The sequence below is a fragment of the Siphateles boraxobius genome, unplaced genomic scaffold (assembly GCF_051911475.1).
Source record: "Siphateles boraxobius isolate OS27281-9 unplaced genomic scaffold, OSU_SipBor_1 24, whole genome shotgun sequence".
NCBI classification, from domain to species: Eukaryota; Metazoa; Chordata; class Actinopteri; order Cypriniformes; family Leuciscidae; genus Siphateles; species Siphateles boraxobius.
The window spans coordinates 7,251,688-7,279,007 of record NW_027508855.1 but is presented as its reverse complement, the minus strand read 5'-3'; the positions used below and the strand labels follow the sequence as shown (position 1 = coordinate 7,279,007).

Sequence of the window (27,320 nt, the reverse complement as noted above, 5' to 3'; positions counted from 1 at the left end):
TCTCCACTATGATGTCACAACCCTACTTAGTGAGAACTCTAAACTATCTGGGCAGCTCCAGAAGCAGCAAACACACACACATTCACACTAGTGGCAGTGAATGAAATACTGACTGTTACCAAACCAGTTTCCCAAACACTCCTCCCCCTCCCTGAATATTGAAATGAGATAGTAGAAATTAATTGAGTTCCCTTTCGTTGTCACTACGAGTTCCGTCGTGACGACAAATGGGGTTTCGCTTAGAAAGCCTATCAACTTCGAGTATTACAAAACGAGCCAATGGCAAAGAAATGCCATGGGTCTAAGAAATTTGCATGGCGCAACTCCACCCCACCTCATGGGTATAAAAGGAGGACTCCGGCAACATGCAGATATGTTTTTGCTTCACTCCACAGCTATTTCTGACTTCACTCTATGAGACGAGCGACTCTCCGGTGTTGGTGTGACGGCGATCTCCAGCGAGTTCACACTGCCTGCTGATCTGTGCAGTATCTGCCAGTGAGTGTGTTCTCCCTGCTCGCCTCAACGTCTGCAGAGTTTTTTCCTCTCACAAAATAGCTAGAATGCGGCACGTCTTTTTAAAGACGGCTCGCCTGTGCACTTCTGTTTGCGGTCAACTAATTTCCGTCTCTGATGGGCACATTCTCTGCTCTGCGTGTTTGGGCATTGATCACGCTAGAGCAGCGTTTGTGGATGACTCATGTTCTCCCCGCGGGAACATAACCGTCGCGTCATTACGGTCGAGACTCAATGATCTCATCAGAGAGAGATCCCCTCATCCACACCCCGATCTACACTCTCCACGTGAGGTGGTACTTCGGCTGGAGGCCAGGGTGACCTGAGGGTGATGGTGTGGTACAAAAACGCAGAAACGTCCTCGGCCCACGCCTCCCTCCTCACTGACGCAACCCGTGAGCTATCACGGGACGCCCGTGGGCCCGTCTTCGGACCCCCCGCTGGTTTCCTTTGACGTTCCAGAATCGGATCTGTTGTCCTTCGCAGCATCACACGGCGGGCAAAAATCTTCAGGACGTGAAGATTCGACACTGCTGCCACTTTCGGGTGTGCAAATGGCATTTGTCGAGTCAGATCCTGAGATGACGGCCATGCTTTCCCAGGCCGCCGCGAGCATCGGACTAGACTGGAACACTCCACCCTGTCCTGAACGCTCGCTGCTGGACGATTGGTTTTTGTGTGCGGCCGCTGACACCAGTCGGCATCCAACCCCAATACCTTTCTTCCCGGATGTGCATTAGGAGATCTCGAAATCCTGGAAGACCCCCATGTCTTCCCGCGATCCTTTGTTGATCTCCTCCGCCTTTCCTCCCTTCGACGGGGCTGCTGCCCATTGGTACACTAGGGTCCCCCCGGTTGAACGCTCTGTTGTGATGCTACTGTGTCCACAGAGTGCTTCTTCTTGGCGCAATCCTAAGCACCCATCCGAAGCCTGTAGTTTTTCGTCTACGCTTGTGGCGAAATCCTATAGAGCCACAGGATAGGCAGCCGCCTCTCTTTGTGCCATGGCCATTCTGCTAGTCTAGCAGACCCAGATGCTCACGGACATGCAGAAGGGCAGGACTGACCCAGGGCTCCTTAATGAGCTGCGCTCCGCCACTGACCTTGCTCTCTGAGCGATGAAAGTGACCGCACGCTCCCTGGGTCAGGGGATGTCCACCATTCACATGTGGCTGAACCTGTGCGATGTGCAGGATGTCGGGCGGACTCGTCTGCTCGACACCCCCATATCTGAGATCGCCCTCTTCGGCGGTGCGATTGAGGGCTTTGCCAACAGTTCTCAACTGCCCATGAGCAGACTGAGGCATATTCTGCCCCGACGGCACGCTCTAAAAAAGTATGCTCCGCAAGTATGCGTTCCCCCCAGTGAGCCGTCTTGCACAAACCCTGAGCGAGATCAGGGAGGACGAGGAGCAGGTCATATTGGTCAGGTCATACTGGAGTGCTCCCTTTGAGCCTCTGCAATCAGTCGAGGTTAAGTTCCTGTCAATTAAGACAGCGCTCCTGGTTGCATTGGCCTCCTTCAAGAGGGTAGGGGACCTGCACGCATTTCCGTTGACGAAGCATGCCTGGAATTCGGGCCGGCTTACTCTCACATGATCCCGAGACCCCGGCCTGGATATGTGCCCAAGGTTCCCACCCAGGTGGTGAACCTGCAAGCGCTGCCCTTGGAGGAGGCAGACCCAGCCTTGGCACTGCTCTGTTAGTACGCACTCCCTGCCTAAGTAGACAGAACGCAGTGTTTTAGGACCTCTGACCAGCTCTTTGTCTGTTATGGTGGGAAGCTGAGGGGAAAGGCTTCTCCAAGCTTAGGTTGTCTCACGGGATGTGGACACCATTGCTTGGCATACCAGCAGCAAGGTCGATCATGCCCCCTTGGTGTGACAGCCCACTCCCCCGGAGTGTGGCTTCCTCTTGGGCTCTAGCACATGGCGCCTCGCTAACAGACATCTGCAGAGCTGCAGGCTGAGCGACACCCAACACACTCGCCAGATTCTACTATCTCCGAGTGGAGCCAGTGTCCTCTCATGTACTCGCTTCAACCGGCCAGTACTAGGACACACTCAGGTGTCTTCGCTTGCTTGCCATTCCACTCCACGGACTGGATACGTGCGATAAGTCCTCAGGTGAGCTTCCCCGCAAGCCCTGAGTTCCTCCAGCACTGCTGATGTCGATGCCAGTGTCTATTGCCTGCGTGTTGGCTAGGTGCCTTCCGTGTGCATTATCCCCCCCTCTGGGCGACCCCCACATGTGTATTTCCACTGTAAGCCTCTCTGAGCATGTGTCTTTCCCTTGGCAAGCCACCTTGCCACCCCTGGGGTTGAAATATTCCACCTGCGGCTGGACACCCCAGTGTTCTCCATATGGATCCCACCGGGTCATATGTGTATTCTTAAGTCGTTTATTCAAAATTTATGCATAGAGTTGGGTAAGTTTCTCTAAAATAAATAATTAATTACTAGCTACTAATTACATCTTTAACTGTGTAATTAGATTACTACTAAATTACTTTCTCTCTAAAAATAATTCCATTACTTATTACTAATTGTTTTCTAAATCCCATATCAACCTCGACCAGTTGAACAATTCAAAGAAAGACATGAAACTGCTCTTTTAATTCTTTAAATAAATAATATTAAAGTGCATATGTTATTCTTGAACTGACCAAAGTATTTAAACGGAGGAGGTTACATTACATTTTAACATAAGATGTTACATTTTGATGTGTAGACAGATTTCACGTTTATCTCATGTAAAATATTTTCACAAGAAAAACATTGGCATCTTAGAATGAGCTAGCATCACTAAGAAGTTATTGTACAGCTGGTGCTCATGTTGTTTTTAGAATATGAACTAACAAACATTCTTCAAAAAGTTTAGTTAGATTAACTTCTGACTGTGTTTGAACACTTAATTGCAGGAGAATGAGAAGGTGAAGATGTAGGCAACACTACTGAAGCAGCATGACATGACTGAGGCCATTCAGCAACAGTTTTCAGAGCCCTGCAAGAAAACAGGGTAACTTTTTTTTATTATACTGAAATTACAATATTGTGGTGCACTAAAGACAGAGAAAGCAGACTGCTGCAATGTTGTGGAACCTTTAGCAAACCGTTAACCAAAGCACACCAGACTGGCAGAATTCTCCAGTTTTAAAGGGGACATATCATGAAAATCTGACTTTTTCTGTTTAAATGCTATAATAGGGTCTCCAGTGTATATACCAACCCAGAAAACGTGAAAAGTGACAACCCAGTAACTTTGTTTTGGTAAGCCTTTCTCTGCAAGCATGTCAAAAAAATAAGAAATATAATAAAAAATATTGCCGGAGTAGCTCATGTAAAGGATCGGCCCTGGAGCAACAGCTCATTTGCATTTAAAGCGGGGCCGGATATAGGCATGGGCAAGGAGGGGCAATGCCCCCCCAAATGCCGTGACTGCCCCCCCCCCCAAACGTGATGGCATGCAAAGATCCCAAATTTAAAAAATATTTCAAGAAAAATGGTCAGAGTGAGCGCTCTCTGCTCTCTATCCCTCATTCAAAGTAGCTACTGATTGGTACAGGGTTCCCGCGGATCCTTAAAAAGTCTTAAATTAGATTTTTAAAATTTAAGGCCATAAAAAGTCTTATAAAGTCTTATTTTTACTTATGAAAGGTCTTAAATTTTAGATGACACTTCGACTTAGACATATCTAAATGTTTTCCAAATTAAAACTATCTAATTAGCCGGGGGCACACACAAAAATGGTGTGTTTTTGTTCATGGCCAGAAAGGGGCAAATTTGACAAGCTATAATAAATGATCTAGGGGGTATTTTGAGCAGAAATTTCACAGACACATTCTGGAGATACTGATTTATATTACATCTTGTGAAAAGGGGCATGATAGGTCGTCTTTAAAATTCAGCTTTAAACAAGGTGTTAAAACGTGACCTTGAATAAAACATTTTTAATACAGTGTAGTAATACAAAAAAATTCTTCAGAATGTTGAGAATTTAAAAAAACAGTTAAACGAAATCACTTTATCATCTTTTAAAAAATAATTGAGCATTATTACTATCTGGTTTTTACACAAAGCACTGCTGTATGGGGCTGCTAGCAGAATGAAAAAAAAACTTGCAAAAAAAATGATCAAGGACTTTTTTCTACATTGTACTTGAGAGGCTACAAAAAAATGAGAAAATTAAAAGTTCACGTTTATATATGATGATTTTTCATGTTAATAAAAGATTAAAACGGTTTTATTTTCCTGTCAAGAATTTTATGTTTTAAAAATATGACCAGAACACTTTTTCTTATAATTTAATGTATTCTGTTTGATGCATTTTCTTTCACTGTGTAAAAAGCACTGTAGCAAAGTGCCACATCTTACCCCACTCTCCCATAACCGATCTGTATTGGTCATATTTCACAAAAAAGCACCATGAATTATCACACAAATGTAAAAAAATACTGGTAAATATTTGTTCATTGAACACTCAAGACAACTGAAAGTAGTTTTGAATGGTTATTATTAAGTGTTTTTACACATGAAAGAGTAAATAGAACAACATTAGATGGAAGCATATAATCGGGGTGTTTTAAAAATAACAGTAAATCTCTCTAGCTTTTTACAAATTAAAAAAAAATCCCAGTTAGAGAGAAAAGTGACATTAAATAACTATGTTGATAAATTTACATGACACAGAAGAAAAATTAAAGGAAAAAAAGACAGTTGCTCATTTTCAATTTGTTTCAATCCATTTTTAGCATGACTCAGTTTTAGGGCCCAGTAAGAAAAAATTAAAAGTGAATTATGGTAGGAGGAAAAACATCAGTGTCTGGTATAATTAGGCTTTGTGAGCAACTCAAACATGTGGCTGAAACCTAGGAGCATCTCGCATTTCTTCACCTTTCCATATTACACCTCTCGAAAACACTGACATTACAATCCCTGTTTCAATACAGCAAGGTGGAAGCATCCAAGACCTCGCATCATCGTAGTCAATGTCTTTGGCTTGTGAATTCAACAATGACTCTTGAGGGTGAAGTACGGGGAGGGAGCATTGAAAAAAAAAATTTCATCTCAGAAACTCTAATGAACACCTTTTTATGGATTTCACAAGAGATTGTAACAAGAACAGAGCTCAGAATGTCCATGCAACATTATTACATTACAGATGTTCAACAAACCCTGAATTTACAAGATTTAAAGAAATAATTCACAACCTCATTTTACACAGAATTACAAAAATCTTTACAAAGATGCTACAGCACTGCCGTTTCCGCTGATTAGCCGCTGTGCTGTCACACCCTCAACTGATCCGAGCAAACATGATTTTGTAAAAACATGAAACAAAAAGTTTTAAAAATTGAGCTAACAATTCCATGTTACAAAATGAACAAGTCTAACGTTTAAACTGAACAAAAAGGAAGCATGTTTTCTGCACCTCTGTGTTAATACAACTTGTTAAAAGCTTTAGTAATTGTGTCCAAAACTTTATCAAGAACTTCCTGAAACCTCAAGTATTCAAGGCCACGGAATAATGTCCTCTATATATGCAGAATACTTTTTATCATTAGGCGTCAAGAGATAAAATATTTTATATTTGATTAACAGGATCACACGACTCAATTCTTGAAACCTTTCTTGTAAAAATATAAAGCATAGCCGTACTGACAGAAAAAAAAAAAATATTCGTGAACAAATTAGGTTTAGAGACAAGAACTCCATAGAAAGAATGCAGTATATTAGACCTCAAACTTTCTACACCGTTTGAGGTGTGAGCTAAATTGAGCCTGCAGATTCAACACATTGAAAAGACATTCCATCTGTTGCAAAACTAGACAATTAAAGTCCCCGAAATGCAGTACTTTTAAGAAAAGAAAATCTGACAGAAACAAACAAAAAAATCCTGGGGCCTAAAAACAAAAGACAGGATTCCTTCCAAGTTAATGGTCTGAGTATAATGTACAGTGGGCTGAATGCAGCCCTTTCAATAACCCCTGAACCGGTGTTATGGTGAGTCCCATTGGGCAGATGCCACACTGAAGTGGGGTTTAATGATTGGACTGAGGGATTAGTCAGCCACATTTGTACTTATTTATATCCCTGCTGATTCCAGGCCTGCCCGTAGACGCCGTAAGTGGGCATTTGCCAGCCGTTGGGCATATACTGACCCATCTGCTGACCGTTGCCGTATGACTGACCCCACTGTCCGTAAGGTTGGGCAGCATAGGTGGGTTTATTCTGCTGTGGACAAGAAGAAACCGTAAGACTTGAGTTTACAGGAGTGTGCAATAGGGCAGAGGAAAAACATGTTTCTGAGAGGTCAAGATCAAGGTAAAGGGCTACCTGGGGCATTTGCATCTGTTGCATGGATCTCATATCAGCTGTTTCTTTTCCCCAGTAGCACTTCACAGTGTGGCCCTCAATGCAGGTCCCATTTACAGACACTATGGCATGGGCGGCACCCTCATGAGAATCGAACCTGAAAAAGCAACATGCTAAATTTTCAGATACTGTATATGCATAGGTGAAGGATTTCAAGTCTTAGAGTAGTAGTGTGATGCATACCTCACAAATGAGTAGCCTTTCTCTGGGAAAACCCTTATCTCCATTATCTGCCCGAACGGAGAGAAAGTCTGTCTCATCAGCTGATCTACAGTGGATGAGAAAAACACATTCAAACATAACACTGACTGCATATAAGATCTGCATTAAGATGAATCTTTCAAAGCACATTTCAATATAAGACCTTTTAATTGAATTACAGTTATTCATTCACTGAAACGGTCCAAAACATTTAAATTAGACTAGAGCTTAAAATATCACATAACATTTTTTTTTTTATTATAATTTTCACAACATGCTAATTTACAACATTTAGACATCTGTACAAACCTGAAAGGCCAGTAGCAATGCCACCACAATACACGGTGCAGTTGCTAGGACTCGACTGGTTCAGAACCTCCTCATAGGACAAGTGTTTACTGCTTGATCCTTTATAAAGTAAAGATAGAGAACATTTTAGACTAGTATAACATATGATATATGGCTGGGCGATATGGCCAAAAAATTTTATCTCTGTATTTTTTGGTTAAATGGCGATATACGATATACATCTTGGTACTTCCTACATATCTATTTGGATAAAGAAAATTTGTATTTAAAAAAAAAAAAGTGTTGTTTCACATTCTGCCCAATGATATCCTACAAACAATGTTGATATGGAAGGATATGGAAACAAACACAGTGAATGTAATGTAGGCTATTGCAATATATTATGTGCAAAAAGGAGGTTAAAATCACATTACAATCTAAAAACAGAAATAATGCTTGCGTTTTTAAACTGACTAAAGGCTAAACTAAAACTGAAAATAAAAACAAAGCACAAACTGATTATATTAGCCTGGATATATTAAACCATTATAATGGTCACTTTCATAAACATATATTTGTAGGTTTAAAATTCCACATATGGCTGATTTATGGTCTCCAACAACAAATATTTTAGCAATATGTATATTTTAGTCAGAATTATTGCTACTATTCTATTGTGCTCCGTGTGTTTGGCGTGCATGCACGTGGCGGCGCTCATTCACGGATGCTTGAATTTAAGGCTTGTCCTCTCCTGACAGTGAAATGGACATATTTGTTTTACTTTATAACATTTACAGATGGATAATATACCTGTGAAATGTAAGTTAAGCACTACATCTCAAACGCATTAAACAGCGCAAGTATTTCTCTGTCAGTCAGCAACAGTATCTGTCAGAGCATCTGAAAGGGCAAGTTGCTTTAAACTTAACTATATCTTACCAGTTATTTTGAAGCCCTTAATATAACATGTTTTGGACAAATTGTACTATGTACTTACACTGCAGCTCACACGGCGTCCTCCGCTATTTTTCAGATGCGCTCATATCAAACTACTGTATCGATATAAACAATATTGCCTCGTTTCAAAAAAATATATCGATATATCGTACAAACTCGTAATACCACCTAGGTCGAATATATGATATTAAAATTCTTTAAAAAGAATACCTAGTTCCATAATAGGTGGTCAAGAAATTGGAAACTAAAGAAAATGTCAAACGATAGTTTAAACTGATTTACCTTCATTGTTTGGTTTGGGAGCGGATGGCTTCCTTGTGGCCCAGTTTGTTCTGATCTGTCTTCCTCCCAGCCATTGGCCATTCATTTGCTGAATGGCACTTTCTGCATCCTATCAGTTGCAAACAAAACCAATCAAACTCATCAATAACAAAAAAAGACCTGTTGGAACAGAGAATTATTTTGGCACTTAACCTCTTGAAATGCACCCCCCTCCCCCCTTTGAGCCCACACCATGAAAATGACATACTTGAACTCCAATGGTTGTATTTCCTGAACCCTTTGGAGTATGTGCATAGTTGTGGTATCTTGAAAGAAGTCAATTTGAGCTTTATTTTTCCAAATTATTACAAGTTAAAATATAAAAAGTTTTGGTATGGTATTTGGACATTGGTATGGAGATGTCTTTTTATCATTAAAAAAAATATTATTAATAAACATGGCTGCAACACCTAGAAACAATGGGCGAAAAAACAAAAGTCTAATTGTTAGACTAGTTGTTATGTTTCAAATTTAAGGGCGATTTAACAAAATAGAGTGGGGGGTATGGGGGTTCCTGCAAGGTTTTTACTATGACTAGTGATAAACAATGAACACACATTTTAGTGTTATCATAAATTCACACACATTCAAAGTATTTACAAAACAAAAAACATTACAACAGTTTTTTTGTCGCCATACATACACGGAAACTGTGAATGACTGGAAAAGTTGTTTGCCAGTCATTCACAGAGCATCAGCCACCTCTTTTGTCTCCATACCAGGGATGTTTAAATTAACAATCAATGAATCGTTTACCATAACCTCTAAAATACGAAGCAGGGGCGCCAAGTTATCACATTACATAAGCTCTTGCTTAACCAACACAAAATGGGTGTCTTTTTAAAGTTTAGAAGATTAGATTTACAGTGAAAATAGGGTATATGACCATCACTTAACAAGTGCTTTAAAATTAGCTGACATATTATAAGTGCTCCATTTTCATAGTGTGAAAAATAACTGCTTTACATGAAAATGTTATCTGTAAAATCATAGTAGGCGTACATAACAGATTGTGTCTCATATCATTGAAAAGGTCTCAACTAGCAGAATACAAGCACATTTGCTTCAGTTAGAAAACTATACCAAGTATTTGAATGGAAAAAAATCGCCACATCGCACGTGTAAGCAGTATATCCATTATGCTTTTTGCCATTTATTTGTTTGCACCTTCATGAAACATTAGTAAACCATAGTAGATCAATACCTGGGGCCTGTACCATGATGGTAGTTGAACAAACTCAGGGTTACAGGATTAGTTTCGAGTTGACAAAACCAAACCAATCCAACCAGGCTTTGTTGGTACCATGATGCTGATCATCAAATTTGTCAACTCAGGCTTTGATCCTAAGTTTAGGTGTGACATCAGTAGCGAACAGCAAATCACATGCTGAGAAAGAGTGAAACTGCGATTCATTTCTCATGAGAGATGCAGCGCAATTCACTTTTTAAATAAGAGTATTAAAATAGTAAGAATTTAAACAAATTTACACAGCAAGAATTAAATAGCTGTCTATGAAAGAGGACAGCTAAAAGAAAAATTCTCGCTACTGTTGTTGCACTGATGTGCAAGTAAAAGTTATTTTATACAGTTGATAAAGGTATAGAGAGAGTTGAACATTTAAGCTCACATGTAGTCATTTTATAGCTTCATCTATTGATTCTAAAGCGTATTTATATTAGCTTTATGTATTTATTCATTTAAACTCTGCGTAATAATAATTGATGAACTAAAATTGTACATGTGTGATTAATTAAGGGTATAATAATTACATAATATCTAAATCATTCAAATTTATTATTCTAAATTAGCATTACTAAAAGCCAGATGATTTTGTCTTTAAAAATCATTTGCTATGTAGTGACATTTAATTTGGAGTAGAAACAGGTGGATTGACTATCGCATCTGACATGTCACTTTGCTCACAGCAGATTGGTCCAATTTCGGTTTGCAACCTCTTACCTGGAACATAACCTGCCCCAGACCAGGTTAGCCGTGGAGCGTCAGTTACTATGGCGATGGACACTCCTAAAAGCCAAACCACTTTCACGGTCCTTAAAACCCAGGATTGGTGCAAACTAAACTGAAACATAGCTGGCTAGCCACCGAAACCGGCTTCATGGTATAGACCCCTGCTCTAAATAAAGATAGTCTCGAACGAGCCCAAACACAACATAAGACAATGCGTAGATCACGGTGTGACATGCCATGCTGCTTGGCTTCAATTATAGGACTTCTGGGATCGAATCGCGTCGCAGTTCTCTCCAACATCATTTGAAAGTTCAACCAATGGAAACTGGATCTCGGGGATGGTGGGTGGGTATAGTTGGCAGGGATGAAGTGTAGAGTGTAATTAGACACCGAGTGCACTTTGGATTGGTTTGATCGCTCAGATTGACGGGTCTTGATTTACCATTCGCCATAGGATAGAAGTGCACAGCTTAAACTGCGCTGGAAGATCATCATTCATCAACCAGGATCTTATTAATGTTTATTCTATGCACTTTTATTGTGGCATTAACACTAGTTCTTTATGTTTTGTAAAATCACATTTGGAGGATTTTTGGGACCCTAGGTTAATTATGATTCAATAAACGGCTAGCCTACCTAATCCATTGCATGACTTGAAGACATTAATACATTTAGAATACATAACTATGGCGTGCTCGCATAATTTTTCCTTGTGTCTGTGCTGCACGGTTTGTGCATGTGCTGCACGCGCCTCAAAACTACTTAAAATGATGACCTTGCATAATTGACCATTGATTAGAATTTAATCGATAAATCCTATCGATCATTGATTAATTGTTAGCATCCCTGATACATTATATAAATATGCTACATAAACAGATGCTGAATGACGACCGATTCAGACAGCAATCGACCTCCAAAAACAATCTATTATCTCCATACATACACAAATGGCATGTCATGCAGGCAGTAGAAAGCATTCAGTCTCCAAAAAAGTATTTTGTCTCAATACATAGACATCCCATGGGTGTTTGTATCCGCCCACATAGAAATCACCATTGTTATGATTTCACTCTCTGATGCATTCTACATCTCACTTCTTTTCTAACATGTTTTTCATGAGGGGAAAAAACTTTGAGCGACTTGGGTCCTCAACAGCGATGAGGATTACAATGATAGCCTGACCTGAACGCCGCAGAAAAACGATGAGCAGATGAATATGGTCGAGACAGCCATCCATGGACTCTAGTCATGGACAGTTTACCCAAATGCGAAAAACACGATTCATCTCACAGTCGCGATTTCATATCATAGGTATGAAGTCCCGTTTTGATTTTGTATGTTGTCATTTGTACTCCCAACACAAATGACTATATTACTGTCGCTGCAGCATCTATATCATAAAACAGACACTATCTATTGACACTAAACCCCAAGACCTTCCAAATGATGTATAATTTGTTATCAACATTTTTAGTCTATATAGTAAAAGTAAAGTAAACAAAGTGACGTCAAGCCCGAGGTTGGGCTAGAGTGCTTCAACAGGTTAACGAATAACATGAAAACTTACCCATTTATTAATGAAGGAGATGAAACCATATCCTTTAGATTTGCCTGTGGCCAGGTCCTTCACCACACGGGCATCACTGCACCAAACATGAAGAATCCAAATGTTAAGACAATCCAGCGCTAATTAGTTTTAAATAACACCTGATTTACACAATACTACATTCTCCTTACGATATCTTTCCAAATGGAGCAAAGGCTGCTCTGACATCATCTGTTGAGATTTCTGGGCTCAGGTCACCGACAAAGACATGGAAATGATCTACAATAATGGTTTGAGGGGAAACAGTTAGACAAAGATAAATAATTAATGCTTTACAGTTTGACCACACATGCATCCATTAGCAATATTCAAAAGTCAAATTAAACCGTCTCATAAGGAGGACACTTACTGCTTGTGTCTTTCTTCTGGCTGCTTGGCATTGAGGCCCAGTTAACTTTCATATCCTATGAAAGAAAGCAGAGTAGAGACCGGGAAGAGTGAGACAAATATCAGCATAACATCAATGACTGTTGTCATTCATTACCTGATCAAATATTTGCACTGAATATATTTTTGCCATGGATTTGCTCAATTTAAAGGACTGGTACTGGTGTAGATGATTATAAAGCAAGGCTAGGTGTAGGTTAACAGACATGCAGGGGAGAACAAAAATAAAAGTGGTCAACCTGTACCCAAAAGATGACTCAAAGAAACAAATAGGATGTGCCATTCTCTCATGCTGTGTGAAGTGTGGAACATGACAGAGTAATGAGCCACTCCATTGGAAAAATTTAGGGGTTTGGTTTGTTGCAAGGACTTTCTGAGAAAATATTTTTGCTTATAAATGCCAATACAGCCATAATATTCTCAGCTACATTTAAATACATATTACTATGTTAAATCCACAAGCTTAATTTTATGAGCATGTACAATGAACACATGACTAGGTGAATGAAGCTTCATTTCAAACCACATCAAGCTAACTTTTGTGGGTGTATGAGAGATATATTCGTACCTTTCCTAAGATTTTCCTGCCGTTCATGGCAGCCAGAGCTGCTGCAGCGTGTCTGTTCTCATAGAACTCCACAAAGCAGTATGGGTCATTGCCGGCCGTCTAAAAAGAAAAAAAGACCAATTGAACCGAAGTCAAACACAGATTTTGGGGAGTTGCAGGTTTCCAATGTTCCCACTTTTTGATCAGTGAATTTCCATGACCTATCCAGTTACCACATGTTTTTTCAAAATCATTCTAATGCAGATCAATCCACTGTTCATCCATCAAATCATACAGACCATTTTGTGAACTGATTCATCAATTCAAAAAGAACAACAGCTAGACCTGTACATAGTTAGAAAAGTGTATTAACTAGAGATATGTCCCATGACACTTAAGAGTCTACTAACTTGAATTACTTTAGCAGGCCTGAAAAGCAAATGTAAAAAAAAATTCCCCGTTTTCCATTACAGTGGGAACCCTGGATTTTCAGATGTTCTTTTAACTCACATCAATGATCATTTTACAGCTTTTGCAGGGTCCGATCTGGGAGAACACTTGCAGGATGAGGGCCTCCGTAACGTCCCTGGAGAGGTTCCCGACATACCTAAAAACACAGGAGAGCAAAGCCAACAGAGAAACACGGTCACTGCGTTGGGTTTTTCCTCCATCTCTCACGCCAGCAGCGCATTCCGCGGGGTTTCATTTCTGCCACGTTTTCAGCACACGAGAGCGAACAGCTAATGTGATCCTAAAGCTCTATATGTGATAGAAACGACCTCTAGCAAATACGCTGTCTTTTCTGATGCCACATATTACACCATAAAAAAGCACGATAAAGGCCCTGTGGGGGGTATAATAACATTTAAGCGCTTTTTTAGTAGTTAGCTCTTTGGGTAACGGAAACCTAGCGCTACCAACGGAACTTGTATGCTAGCAAAACCCTCTTCTGCAATGTAATTACTCATAATGTGGACAGATTAGTTCAGCCATGTGGATATAACTGGACAAATTAAAACAGGGTCAAGTCTAACAGTATATTCATGTCCAAGACCTCTGCTAGGCTCGGCTCCGCTGCCCCAGTTTTGTGTTTGTCTAGCCGGCTTATGCTGCAGGCGCTGAAAGCATGGACGTCCATATAACAATTAATATATATAACACGGAGTAATTAACGGACTCATGCTCTTGAGTTCATACTGTGAAGTTTGGCTCGCTGTGCTTGCGACCTGAGCGCCGCTTTAATAAACGTGTTTAAACACGAGTTTGGCTTCGCAAAGCGGCCGACTAAACTACAGCAGCACTCACAATGTCCTGGGCTGATCCTCGTCCATCATCATCATCGTGCTGGTGGGAAAAGGTTGACGCTTTGATTAAAAACTGCTCTGTTTTTAACGTTGGAGTGGATAAAGCCTCTAAGGTTTTAACTTGTTAGTTAACGCGAATTTACTGGAATAACTTCCTCTGACGTTACTCATAAAACGTCATCGCATGACGTTGCAAGCGTTCCTCTTCAGCGTCTGCTGTTTTTGGAGAAAGAGACCGATTACTGCCCCCTATCAGATCATACTCTGACCCTGGTGGCTCATTTCCGCGAATCGATTATTTTGATTCAGTGAATCGTTTACATCACATCTCGGCGTGGCATTTCATAAGGTCTAACGTTCCAGTAAAGCTATAAGTAAATCTATTAATTTGTATTTATAAAGGAATTTATTGTGATTTATACTGTCCCAATTTAATTTGTTCCAGGGGGGATCTGCTTACAAAAAATTAAGTCATTTAGAATATCTGCTTAATTTTCATACTTTATATGCATTCACATTAAATCATCTACATATCTCTGAAAGAGTGACCCTGCTGTATTTCTGTGTTATCTCAAAGCAATATGCTTTCTAGAATATTAAAATATAAAAGAGTGTAGGCATCACCAGAATGAATCGTGAAATAGAGGGTAACAGATTTTCGTAACGTGTTGCCTTGTCGGATTTGGTGACCCTCCTGTATCTCTTACTTTTCACATCAAAGTAATGCTTACTATAAAATAGAGGTAAGACCAAAGACATTCAAGGGGATAACAGATTTGATGAACAGCGACTGTCTCCAAGTCAACCGATTCATTGAAAAGATCCGACTCAAAAGCACGATTCGTTCACGAATCACGAATCGTACATAGCTGACACACATACAGCCCTTTTTTGCGTTACATTTCATGCCTTTTGCATTTAGCAAGAAAAACTTGTAATAGCCATATTTACTGAGTTATTTTAAAATATAACTGTACACCACTACTAAACACGCATGCAAACTAAGTTATGCCTGAAGTTTCTCTCACTGCTCACTCACAAATCCACACAACTCTGTAAATGTGTTATTTATGTGTCTGATCATGTCTGTTAATGTTTTGGTGTATTATTTTATTTCACCAAGCCAAGAAATAAATATGTTGTTTCAAATCTTCCTAAAGTGCAATTTAGGAGCATGTGAATCAAATTTCAGTAAAAATAGACCACGTTGGTCCAATCAAACGCACGTTGGCACCGGTTGAGAGGCGTGTTCAGATCCCCTGATGCCGCTCTGCAGTGAAGATGGCGGAGAGAGGATACGGCCATCTGGAGCCCACAAACAGAGAAAGCCATTTTAGTGCATGCGGTCGTCAATAGAGCATTTGAGCATTTTTACTCACCTAACTAAGGTGAGTAAAAGAGAAGAGTGTGTCGAAAGCTCTCTGATATTTCTTCCTGTCGACATTTAGCAGATTCACGTTCAGTTCAGCTGAAAAGGTTTGAGTGCCGCACACGGCTCCTTTCAATGGCTAACACACGGATCAACCAATCCAAGCATAAATCGGTTTCTGCAGAACAAAACAAAAAGCGAGCTGGTAATTGTTTTATGACAAGAATATGCGACAGTAACGTTAAATTGCAGATTTTTTTGTGTCTGCTTGGTAAAATGTAACCATATCGCTTTTAGTTACTCCTAGCCGACCAATTAGCAAAGGCCTTTAGGCTTATGGTTCATTATAACAACTTCCAAATAAAGTGTTTATTTGCCGAGCCTTTTAGCAACAACACTCGATTATTTTCATCGCGATATACAAATGCACAATTAGTCGGTTGTGTTAATACGGCTGTCTGCGGCATACGACATCATAAGCATATGGGGAATTAAATATGCATCTGAGAAGTTTAGCCATCAAGATCCGTTCTATGTTTTATGGTGCTCTTTGAATTTCTCCTGATGTTTCTTTTTTTCTTTCTTTCAGTACTGACAGAAGATCTGGCTTCCTAGGATGGACAGAGTTTAGATGTGGTCAACTTTTAAGCTGAATGCATTGTGATTTCCAATAATTGAGACAGTGATTTCTAAAAAGCTGTCTACATTAATGAAAAGAACAATGTAGTCAGCTTAGCATATTCAACCATTTCACATCAATATTATTAAATAGTGTCTTGAGTTTTGTAATGTGTTCATGCATGTGTTAGGGCTTTTTAGCTGAAATAGACAGATCCCTTCCCAATTGCATTCTCCTATAATTTTTAACATAGCTCTTTTAAAGAAATTCAACATGGATGTGAATGAGATTTTACCTCCCCTCCCATTGGAGCCACCAGACGCAGTATTTGCGGGGAATGATTACTGTAAAGCACCTCCACCACCTCCCCTGCAAACGTCCAGTGACGCAGAGGAAATGGACGTTAGCTCTGGTGGTGATGGACACCAACACACCCCAGCAGTGGACAGGGACGAACAGCTTCTCCTCAACAAGCGCACATTGTCCGTTAGTAGCTGCCTGTCAGATAACTCTGAGCTCATGGCCAAGTGCCCTAGGACCGCTCGCCACGCTCCCCCAGTTACCAAATTCTTACCTGATCTAAAACTCCTCAAAGATGTCAAGATCAGTGTCAGTTTCTCTGACAGCAGCAAGAGCAAAGACAGGAAGGTGTTGTATACTGGTTTTGGGCAGGTTAGGAATGAAGATCAGATCCTAGAGGGCCTGAATGGCGAATTGCATGATTCTTTAAAGCAGAGAAGTATTCCGGGCAGCTCGAATATGAGCGGCGGTTCCTTGGGTTTAGCTAGAAACAGCGAAGAGATGGAGACAGAGCAGGAAAACAAGGTTGAGTTTGCCGTGCTGGACGACCTGGAAGATTTCAGCGAGAACTTTCTGGAAGTGGAAGACGGAGAGCAGAGTGGTTTCAGGTCTCAGATGATAGCTCAGCAGGAGCAACCGCAAGAGGAGGACCTGAATTACTGCTATGAGGTAAAATGCATGGTCTCATTGTGAACTCTTTGATTTTGGTCATTGGCTTTCTGTTCAAATTGAAATATTAGCCTACATTATATTGTAGGTTAATTATTGTCATCTAAACCTGTAAATGCCCATCATTCAAAACATCTACTGAAATGTGTATCTAGCACAAATAGAGCACCTGTCTTTCATTCATCAAGATGGATCCTGGAGTGTAACAAGGTGGTCCATTTGAAGAACATTTGAATTACAGCTCCCAAAGTGGGCTTGATTCAAATCGGCTTCTCAGCATACGTTTAGTTGATGACATGTCATTGGCTGCCAGTTTCTTACCTACCTGCTCTTCCAGGAGGACTTTGATAATGATGTAGATGCCCTGCTGGAGAAAGGCATGCCCTTGCCCAAGAAGATGCGTCTAGCTGAAGACAAGTTCGCTGGAGACAGTGATCACCATTCGGATGGGGAGTCCGGAGTCCAGCCCATGATGACCAAAATTAAGACCGTTCTTAAGAGTGAGCCCTATAGTCATAAACACTGTTGCTACTCTAAGACATTTTAAAGTAATTTAGTCTAAAATTTTAAAGGGATAGTTCACTCAAAAATGAAAATTCAGTTTATTTTTCATTTTTGGGTGATCCATCCCTTTATATTTACATAAATACCCAAGGGGGATGGGTCTTTTCAAACTCATGAATGTTATAGTTTTCTGTACTTTTATTCTCTGAGAATTTAGTTTGAGTTGCAATCTTTGTGTGTGTGTATATTATGTATATATATCTATATATAAAAATAAATAACTTCTCTTTTCATATATTTTGAAATGTAATTAATTTCTGTGGCAGCAAAAACCGATATGTCTTATCAATGTAGAAAACAGCTTAATATTTTTGTGGAAACTGATAAATATTTTTCACTTCAGGATTCTTTGGCTCAAAATATCAGCATTAATTTAAAATGGAAGTCATTTTTAACAATGTAAAAGTATTTTGTCACTTTCAATCAATTTAATGCATTATTGCGGTGCAAGAATATTAATTTCTTTAAAAATATATATTTTAAATTGTAGTGTATATTCAGTATCAAACTAAATTGTGGTCATGTTTTTTTAAAGTCAATTTTGGCATTGTGAAAATATATTTTAGTTTTTCAGTTATACTGTTTGTTGTTTTAGTTAACAAATGCTTGTTTTTGTTAGTGACTAACGATAATTCAGAACAGAAACCTACATAGGACTCTGACTCTAGTTTATCATTTTTGATTGACATTAATATTACTGATTTATTTTTATCGCTTTTTTTTTTTATAAGGTCGTGGGCGTCCGCCAACTGAGCCGTTACCCGATGGTTGGATCATGACATTCCATAACTCTGGCATTCCAGTCTACCTCCACCGGGAAACCAGAGTTGTGACCTGGTCCAGACCTTACTTCCTTGGAACAGGAAGCATTAGAGTAAATGGTTTAAGTTCTCTAAGATAAGACTTTCATAGTAGTATTTGTCTTGATGCATTATTTCTACTTAAGAATTGAATTGATCTTTACGTTCTCATGCACCTCATCCCTGTATTCTACTCTTTTTTTTTTTTTCCCCCCCCTAGAAACATGACCCACCAACGAGTAGCATTCCCTGCTTGCACTACAAGAAAATGAAGGAACATGAAGATAGGGAACAGAATGGAGAGGTGACTCCGACAGCAGAGGTGTCTCCTGTGAAATCTGGAGAGGAGGGCGTCTCATCAGAGAGAGCTGATGAGCCTGACTCTACTGCCACAGAAGAGCCGACTGGCAGACCAACATCAGAAGATCCAGATCCTGACCTCATGGAACCAGGAGGATCCTCCGAGGGGATGGAGAGCCAAGCCTGTGATACTGCACAGGGAGCGCTGGGACAGGTCAGAGCCAAGGTGGAGGTTTGCAAAGATGAGTCTATTGGTAAGAGAATTAGGTTTTATTCTCTCTTGTGCAACATTATTCAATATACACATGGTTTGTAAACCCTATCTACTTGTGACTTGCATCCCAGAAATTGAGGAGTTTAGAAGCTACCTAGAGAAGTGCTTTGATTTTGAGCAAGTGACAGTGAAGAAGTTCCGTACATGGGCTGAGCGCAGACAGTTCAACAGGGACATGAAGAGGAAGCAGGCTGAGTCTGAGAGGCCCATTCTACCAGCCAATCAGAAACTTATTACACTGTCCGTACAAGACGCACCCACAAAGAAAGGTACTTGTCTGAGAGTTTGTACATTTATCAGGGTTCGTACAAGGTGCTTAAAGTACTTTAATTTGACTTTTGGAAATTTAAGTCCTGGAAAACCCTTGGAGACAGCCATATTTATGAAGAGGTACTTCAAAAAGTGCATGATATTTTATTTTTTCGAAAAAACACAAATACAATCTTTTGACGTAAATTTAACACTGCAAACCTGTCTGATAAACCCCACCAGACCTTTTCTCGATACGAAGTACACCCAACATTATAATATACAATATTATTTATTGAACAATAATAGCCATCATAAACTTTGTATTTAATATACATTGTAAGTTGTATTTTGGATACCTTATATCTGTAATTTGAGTTTTCAAAATCCTTAAAAAATACTAAAGATATTGTTTGATAAGTGCGATCTCTGATTGTAATCCTTGAAAACCAAAAAAGTAGTGCTTAAAGTCCTGGAATTTCTTTTTACAGTATCTGTACGAACCCTGATTTATGAATTTTATAGCACAGAACGTGGTGTTTTGACAAGACTGACCATGTTTATATTTCAGAATTTGTAATCAACCCCAATGGGAAGTCAGAAGTGTGCATTTTACATGAGTATATGCAAAGAGTACTCAAAGTGCGACCAGTTTACAACTTTTTTGAATGTGGTAAGTAGAATAATGCATAACACTAAAATAAAAAAATAAAAAAAGCAAGTAATAACCATGAGTTGAATTATTAGTACGTCATATCTGCAGTATAGTTTGCAGTTATGCTAATGAACTGTCACTTGGTAGAAAATGGGTTGTGATTTTTATCATTGCAATTGAACATTTGTGTTATGATGCTGTTGTAAAAGGAATAAGCCGCTTAAGGCCATGCCGAACAGTTGAAGAGATTTTGGGCTTGACGTTGTGCCAATTTCCTCTAATCATGGTGAAATTGCTGTAATACATGGCCTGTTGAGGTGTCTTTTTTTTCTTTATTTTTTTAATGAAATATAAAGGTCTTAATGTAACATTTTCTTTGCACAGAAAACCCAAGTGAACCCTTCGGAGCCTCAGTCATTATAGATGGTGTTACTTATGGCACAGGAACAGCAAGTAGTAAAAAACTTGCCAAGAATAAAGCTGGTACCTTCTCCCCCTCTTCATTTAAATCTATATTTTTTACAAAAAAAATTTTTTTTATGAATAGATTACTATAAACATTCATTTGACTGGAGAACAGTAATTATTCACACCGTCTTCCCCTTTGGACAGCTCGAGCGACACTGGAGATCCTCATTCCTGACTTTGTGAAGCAGACGTCTGAGGAGAAGCCCGCAGAGGGAGATGAACTGGAGGTACTGCTCCTCTTTCTGAATGAAGACATTTTATCTTTGGTCAGAGTTCTTTTCTTTGTGGTACTTAAGGCTGTTTATTTCCTTCTCTCATCTTACAGTATTTTAATCATATCAGTATTGAAGATTCAAGGGTGTACGAGCTGACAAACAAAGCCGGTTTACTCTCACCATATCAGATCCTTCATGAGTGCCTTAAGAGGTATGTTATAATGTAGTTTCCCATTTGATTACACACAATTCAATATTACAAGAAACACACCCGTTAATACAACCGGACAGTCTGTGGGTCCTTATCATCATGTCTTTTTGAAAAGCAACTGAAGATCTATTGCTGTCTGTTCCATAGAAACCATGGCATGGGTGACACCAGCATCAAGTTTGAGGTGATTCCAGGAAAGAACCAGAAGAGTGAATACGTCATGACATGTGGGAAGCACACTGTACGCGGCTGGTGTGAGTATCCATGCTTAAAAACAACTTTCAATTGAACAACCTTGTACAATTGAGAGTAAAACTTCACGCTAGGCAACTCATTTTTTATTTTTTTTAATTAGTCTATTTTAGTTTACTAATTTAATTAGCCAATGGCTAGTAAATTGTATGATTGCAGTTGCCTGTGATTTGAGTTAGAGGCAAAAAATAAGTTTAGCGCAGATAATTGCATTGCCTGCTGAGCTTTACGCACCGTCCGTCGCTTGGCTAAGAGCGCCCTCTGTCGCTTTCTCTCACATATGCACACTGAACGTGAGAGAAAGAGAGAGGCTTAAGTCACGTAAAGAGAATTGACACGCTAGATCTAAATGCAGGGCTCGACAATAAGGACTGTCCAATGGTCAAGAGAGTCCCGAGACTCCGGGCAAGTTCTGCATCGTCATGAAAGTTTATCATTTGCACGTGTTTAAGCCTTCCAATTTAAACATTCAAGCACAAGAAACTAGAGGCTGCTCTCACTCTGTATAATGCCAGCAGTCTCTTCTCAGCACTCTCCTACTGTGTAATGACAGAATACTCTTCTCAGCCGCTCCAGCAACAGATGCAACCCGGAAAAACTATTGGTGGACTTTTGCCGATAATGATGGTTTCACCAATCTATTTCAGCAAAACCGATATATCGGCAAAACCGATGAATCAGTCGACCTTTATACCCAACATTATAATATAAAATATTACTTATTGAACAATTATAGCTAGGCTTGGGCAGTATCCAAATTTTGATACCGTAAAACCTCCTCCCTATTTTACCGGGGTATATGGTATTACCGTGACTAATTAAAAATTATGACATAAAGCTCAGACTGCGTCACCAAACTGTTGGCTTGTGCCTACACCGTTCAGAAACTGAAAACCAGATTGGGCAAAAAAAAAAAAAAATCAAGGCCAACCCGTGCACGTTGTGTCTGATCCCGGCTGACTGCATTAAATGTAATTATGAGCCGAAGCCCTATTTAGACTCGACTATTTTTAATACGTGGGCCGTTATAATATGGTGGCGCCAAATAATTTTTTAACCCAGGTGCTGAGGGGGTGGTAGATATAAATACTATTTATAAATGAGCAAAAATGGGACAATTAATAATATTTAATTATTTTAATTATGACAATTGTATTCATTTTATTAATTATTTTAAATTAAATTAACAAGCAACAAGAAAGTAGTGCATTTGTAAATCCAGTGACACGCGTCCATTGATTTTTATTAATACAACTTTTCTGTCAGTGCTGCGAAGATTAAGTTGACGAATCACCATCTCCTAGTGAACGTGCATATATAGAGAGAAATGCAAATCATGGATTACATAATCAGAAGGTATAGGCTAGCCTTTTTCTTTTCGTTTTGAATTGTTTCGTTTAAAGAAATTGACGATTGATATCTCCGTAGTGAACGCGCCTATAGAGAGAAATGCACATCATGGATTAATCAGAGAGTATGCTGCCTATATTTCTTTTCCTTTTGAATTGTTTCGTTTAAAGAAATTGACGAATCGCCATCTCCATAGTGAACGATAGAGAGAAATGCACATCATGGATTACATAATCAGAGAGTGGGCTAGCCTATTTCTTTTAGTTTTGAATAGTTTCGTTTAATTTGATGATCGCCGTTTTCTTATGAACACGCAAAGAGAGAAATGCACATCATGGATTAAATAATCAGCGAGTGGCCTATTTGTTTTCGTTTTGAATTGTTTCGTTTAATGAAATTTCAAGCTTTATTTAGATATTTGTCATGTCTGTGAGACATACACTGAGTTTGGTTAATTTATGATGAGATTTCAATGCAAGTGACCGCGGCGCGCCAGCGCACGATCATGTCATGATTATGTTGTCTGCTATATTTGATTCTTATTTATTTTTGGTTGATAAAAAAATTATTAAAATTAAGATACAATTTATACAAAACGAAATTCACTTTAAAGAAAGGCCTTTTACAAAAATGAAACTTAATTAAGTGGTCAATGTCTGACTCCCGATGCATCCCATCTTACTCGTGCTGTTCAGTTTTCATTATCAACGTAAAAAAAAATAACATTATAATATTTTAACAAATATAAACTAATGCGCTTATTTAATGAACTCGGGGCAAAATGCATCCTCGCAACAGTGAGACATTAGTGGACATTAGGTTACAGGTGTTTCCATCTCTCGCGGTCACCTTTTTTATTGCAACATTTACAAATTGCCTCGTCAGTATTTACCGCCTCTCCCTTCTCTCTCTCTCTCTTTCTCTGACAACTACATAAGCATTTTTAGGCATTGAATAAATTATATTTATATATTATATATAAGTGCCGGTAATGACGGTATTGAAACTGATACCGTTGCTATTTTAAGACCCGGCGGTATATGATATTACCGAAATACCGCCCAACCCTAATTATAGCCATTATAAACTTTGGATTTAATATACATTATTAAATGCGTTGTAAGTTGTATTTTGGGTACTTTATATCTGTAATTTGAGTTTTCAAAATTCTTAAGTCCTAAAGATATTGTTTGATAATTTCATTAAAACATTTTCAATTTAAACATTCAAGCGCAAGAAGACGCGAAACAAGCTGTGTGCACCCAGGAATACTGAATTGAGCTCTTTCACGTCGTCTTGTGCTTGAATGGACAATTTCACAACAAAATTGTCAAAATGCTCGTCTTGGTGAGTATCCTTTTAAACCTAGTCGGTAATGTCTTAAGCGAATGTAAGACTAACGTGAAAACTATGCAGTTTTATTTTACATTTGATTTCTTTATTCAATTTCTGTATCTAACTACTGTTGGATCTACCTGAAAAACATGAAAAGCACCGTTAAAAAGTACACACACAAGTAAAAACCAATGTTTCACAGCGTTAGACTTTGAAATAAGTGTTGGTCCACCCTGCAGGTTATTTACAAGCCACATAGCTAATGCTGTTAACACTTGTTGACTGCAGGTAAAAATAAGAGGGTTGGAAAGCAGCTGGCGTCACAGAAGATTCTCCAGATGCTTCATCCTCACGTGAAGAACTGGGGCTCACTGTTGCGCATGTACGGCAGAGAAAGCAACAAGATGGTAAAAAAGGTCAGCACTAACTTTGTCAAATCATACTCTGCATACGTGTTCATAAGGGGAATCCTTTTTTTGTTTATGTGGTTGTAATGTTGAATTCTTGTCGTCTTTAGGAGAACTCTGATAAGAGTGTGATTGAGCTTCAGCAGTATGCCAAAAAGAACAAGCCAAACCTCCACATCCTCAACAAACTACGAGAGGAGATGATGAAACTGGCTCAAGAAAGGGTATGCCTTTCAGCCTTATGACCTCTTCCAGCCACATCTTGCACTTTGGATAAATAAAGTTGGCTAAAGATTAAAAACATGCACGAGTTGATGCATTGCAGTCGACCAAAAATAAATTCCGTAAAGTGACAGCTAAACAGCTTTTCTAGTGCGTACTAATTTGTCTTTTTATATTCGTTTCAGGAGGAGGCAAGAAAGAAGCCGAAGATGACTATAATGGAGTCTGCTCAACCTGGCAGTGAACCTCTGTGTACTGTTGACGTCTAGCAAACCCTCATCCAGCAACTTGTGATAGCAGATAGCACTGACCAATGGTAATAGTTCTATAACAAAAGGTCATCGCAGCATTACTGACTTATGCATTACTTTGCAGTGCAAAATGGCAATACTAGTTACATTTTTATCTGATTTTGGAGTGCTGTTCCCAGTCAAATTATTGCCCATAATGAATGGGTTCAGTTAGGGTTGTATACATGCACAGGGAAGGTAGAATGAGCATTAAATACCTCCAGATGCACTTCTGCACCTGAAAAGTGCACAAATAATGACGGCTGTTGACAACGCCTATATGAAAATCATACAAAATGTGTATTAAGTATTACTGATGCTTTTAAGTTTGTGGCTTTTAGATGTTAATAAAAATGTTGCTTTTCCCTTCTTAAACGGCAAATAAATTCATTTCATATTTACTTTGAACTACAGATTTCACACGCAAGACTATCTCAGTACTCCTTACTGATGCTTTTTTCAGACATGTCTGTCATTTTACAAGGATTGGTTCCTTTTTGTCAGCTTCTGTGGCATGCAGAGTTGTTCATTCAGTGCACGTGATCTTTTATCTGGAAAATAGTTTGACTTAAAGTGTGTGGGTTTTCTTTAGTGGCCATGTCTAGTTCTTATTGGCATGTGAAGCATTTAAATGTTGTATTTCTAAAGCATTTCATATGCACACTTACCTTCCAACTGCTGTTAAGAAATGCACTAATGTTGGAACTATTTCCTTGTGTGTGAAATGAACAAGCCTTTTGTTTTAATTTGATTCAAGGGGTGATGCATACCAATGGTCAACTTGACCAGTTGCTCTACTTGTTCAGAAAGCACGGCAGAGAAAGCACAAGTGTTTGAGGTACTGTAGTTTGTTGAGGAAGACATCAGGGATATAGGATGCTTGTGTATGCTATTTTTTTTTTTTTGTGGGGTTATTTTTTTTACATTTTCGTTCAACTTTGATATAATCTAACTCTTGCATTAGATACTGGTTGGAAATCTTCAATAGAGAAAAATGGTATGTGTTGCCTTAGCTTGTACCCCTTTCATTGATGGTACCTTGTGGTTCAAAAGGGAAATGCCTCACTTAAATCTGCATTTGTGATGCTATACGTTATATATATAGGTGGAGTGACGCTTGCTCTATGCATTGATATTTTAGATAAAATGCCTTCTACGCATGTGCTTTTTTGAGTTTGTCTTAAATTCTTTATGGTTTTGTGAATGTTTTGTTGAGGTGATTGTGCTTGTTTTGTTCAGATCTTATCACGGTGTATTAAAGTTTGAACCATATTCATTATTTCAGAAGGCAGTTTACCTAAAACCAGGTGGTAACTCCATACCTCGAAGAAAATCAGACCATGTTGTTGTATTCAATAGCTTGAAGAGCAGTGTGAACCAAAGCTTTAAGTCTTATGCATTTTTATAGAATATTCCTGCATAGCTATTCATAAGATATCTAAACATACATGGAAATTATTAAATAGTAAAAAGAATGCAATAACTGCTGGAATAAAATGATGGTCCCTGTTTGAAGAAAACCACCACTTCCCTGAAAATATTAGGGCTGGGTATCGATTCAGATGTTCCGATTCGATTTTGATTCGCAAGCTCTCAATTTGATTCGATTTTGATTCCAGATTCGACTGAATATAGATTTAATACAAATCCTATATTTATAAAAAAGAACAGTGAACAAGTTTACAAGTGGTTAACAAAAAGAAATTAATAGCAACAAACCTGTATATTAAACTTTTTATTTTAGGTACACTTGGGTACATTATAACAGAACCCAACTCTATATTTCAAATGCATACAATGAATAGACAGGATTTTGATGCAAGATTGCCCAGCCCCAGAAACTATTAGGGGAGAAAGAAAAATATATTCTAGCCTTAAGAAATGACAGGAAGGTCAAAGTCAGTTTAACACAAGTGAATCAGGTTTTCTTGAGACAGCGACTAAATGCAGTGCACTGTCAGTGGATTTAGTGTTTTAGTTTGTGTGCTTCTGAATGTTAACTGTTTGTGAAGACACTTTTCCTGTTTTTCAATGAGCACAAGGCTGCTGCCATACTAAGAGTGCTTAGAGAATATACTTTCCCAATAAATGTCTGGGGTGTGCGTACGACTTGTCCTGTCAGTCTTGCCAAGTGAGTATTAGTTATGAAGAAATGCGTGCTTTTTAATGCTCTTTCGTTGAAGGAATAATGTTGAATGATTTAGCTGCAAGTAACGCTGCCTAAATACATTTCTTTTAATGTGACATGATTGCTGATACAGTGATTTGTTTATGCAAATAAATTGATGACCAGAAACT

The 27,320-nt window shown here is 39.0% G+C and overlaps 2 protein-coding genes across 5 annotated transcripts; one reads left to right on the top strand and one right to left on the bottom strand.

Moving 5' to 3' along the window:
• Positions 1-5,011: 5,011 nt before the first annotated feature.
• On the bottom strand, positions 5,012-14,745 carry tia1l (cytotoxic granule-associated RNA binding protein 1, like). 2 transcript variants are annotated; one of them, XM_077241088.1, is made up of 11 exons: positions 14,475-14,745; positions 13,680-13,776; positions 13,191-13,289; positions 12,585-12,639; positions 12,367-12,454; positions 12,197-12,272; positions 8,619-8,727; positions 7,401-7,499; positions 7,074-7,158; positions 6,852-6,987; positions 5,012-6,749 (listed from the first exon to the last, which is right to left on the bottom strand). In XM_077241088.1, the coding sequence occupies exons 1-11, from the start codon at positions 14,507-14,509 to the stop codon at positions 6,597-6,599; spliced, it is 1,032 nt and encodes a 343-aa protein (XP_077097203.1). In that variant the 5' UTR covers positions 14,510-14,745; the 3' UTR covers positions 5,012-6,596. The 2 variants fall into 2 exon arrangements, with proteins under 2 accessions (XP_077097203.1, XP_077097204.1); XM_077241089.1 differs by having other exon boundaries at positions 5,012-6,746; positions 14,475-14,707.
• A 969-nt stretch (positions 14,746-15,714) lies between these two features.
• On the top strand, positions 15,715-27,318 carry dgcr8 (DGCR8 microprocessor complex subunit). 3 transcript variants are annotated; one of them, XM_077241084.1, is made up of 14 exons: positions 15,715-15,861; positions 16,432-17,430; positions 17,768-17,930; positions 18,726-18,868; positions 19,015-19,348; positions 19,440-19,637; positions 20,189-20,290; positions 20,657-20,755; positions 20,885-20,967; positions 21,066-21,166; positions 21,314-21,420; positions 24,392-24,519; positions 24,621-24,734; positions 24,918-27,318. In XM_077241084.1, the coding sequence occupies exons 2-14, from the start codon at positions 16,735-16,737 to the stop codon at positions 24,999-25,001; spliced, it is 2,352 nt and encodes a 783-aa protein (XP_077097199.1). In that variant the 5' UTR covers positions 15,715-15,861; positions 16,432-16,734; the 3' UTR covers positions 25,002-27,318. The 3 variants fall into 3 exon arrangements, with proteins under 3 accessions (XP_077097199.1, XP_077097200.1, XP_077097201.1); XM_077241085.1 differs by having other exon boundaries at positions 15,738-15,949; XM_077241086.1 differs by having other exon boundaries at positions 15,741-16,047.
• Positions 27,319-27,320: the final 2 nt, after the last annotated feature.

Excerpts from the sequence above, each read along its gene's own strand:
- dgcr8 (XM_077241084.1), top strand. The coding sequence starts at position 16,735 with ATGGATGTGAATGAGATTTTACCTCCCCTCCCATTGGAGCCACCAGAC. Across the intron at positions 17,931-18,725 it reads AATTAAGACCGTTCTTAAGA|GTCGTGGGCGTCCGCCAACT; the intron begins GTGAGCCCTATA and ends TTTTTTTATAAG. Across the intron at positions 19,638-20,188 it reads AGACGCACCCACAAAGAAAG|AATTTGTAATCAACCCCAAT; the intron begins GTACTTGTCTGA and ends TTTATATTTCAG.
- tia1l (XM_077241088.1), bottom strand. The coding sequence starts at position 14,509 with ATGATGATGATGGACGAGGATCAGCCCAGGACATT. Across the intron at positions 8,728-12,196 it reads TCTCCTTCATTAATAAATGG|GATGCAGAAAGTGCCATTCA; the intron begins GTAAGTTTTCAT and ends TGCAACTGATAG. Across the intron at positions 6,988-7,073 it reads AAAGGCTACTCATTTGTGAG|GTTCGATTCTCATGAGGGTG; the intron begins GTATGCATCACA and ends TTGCTTTTTCAG.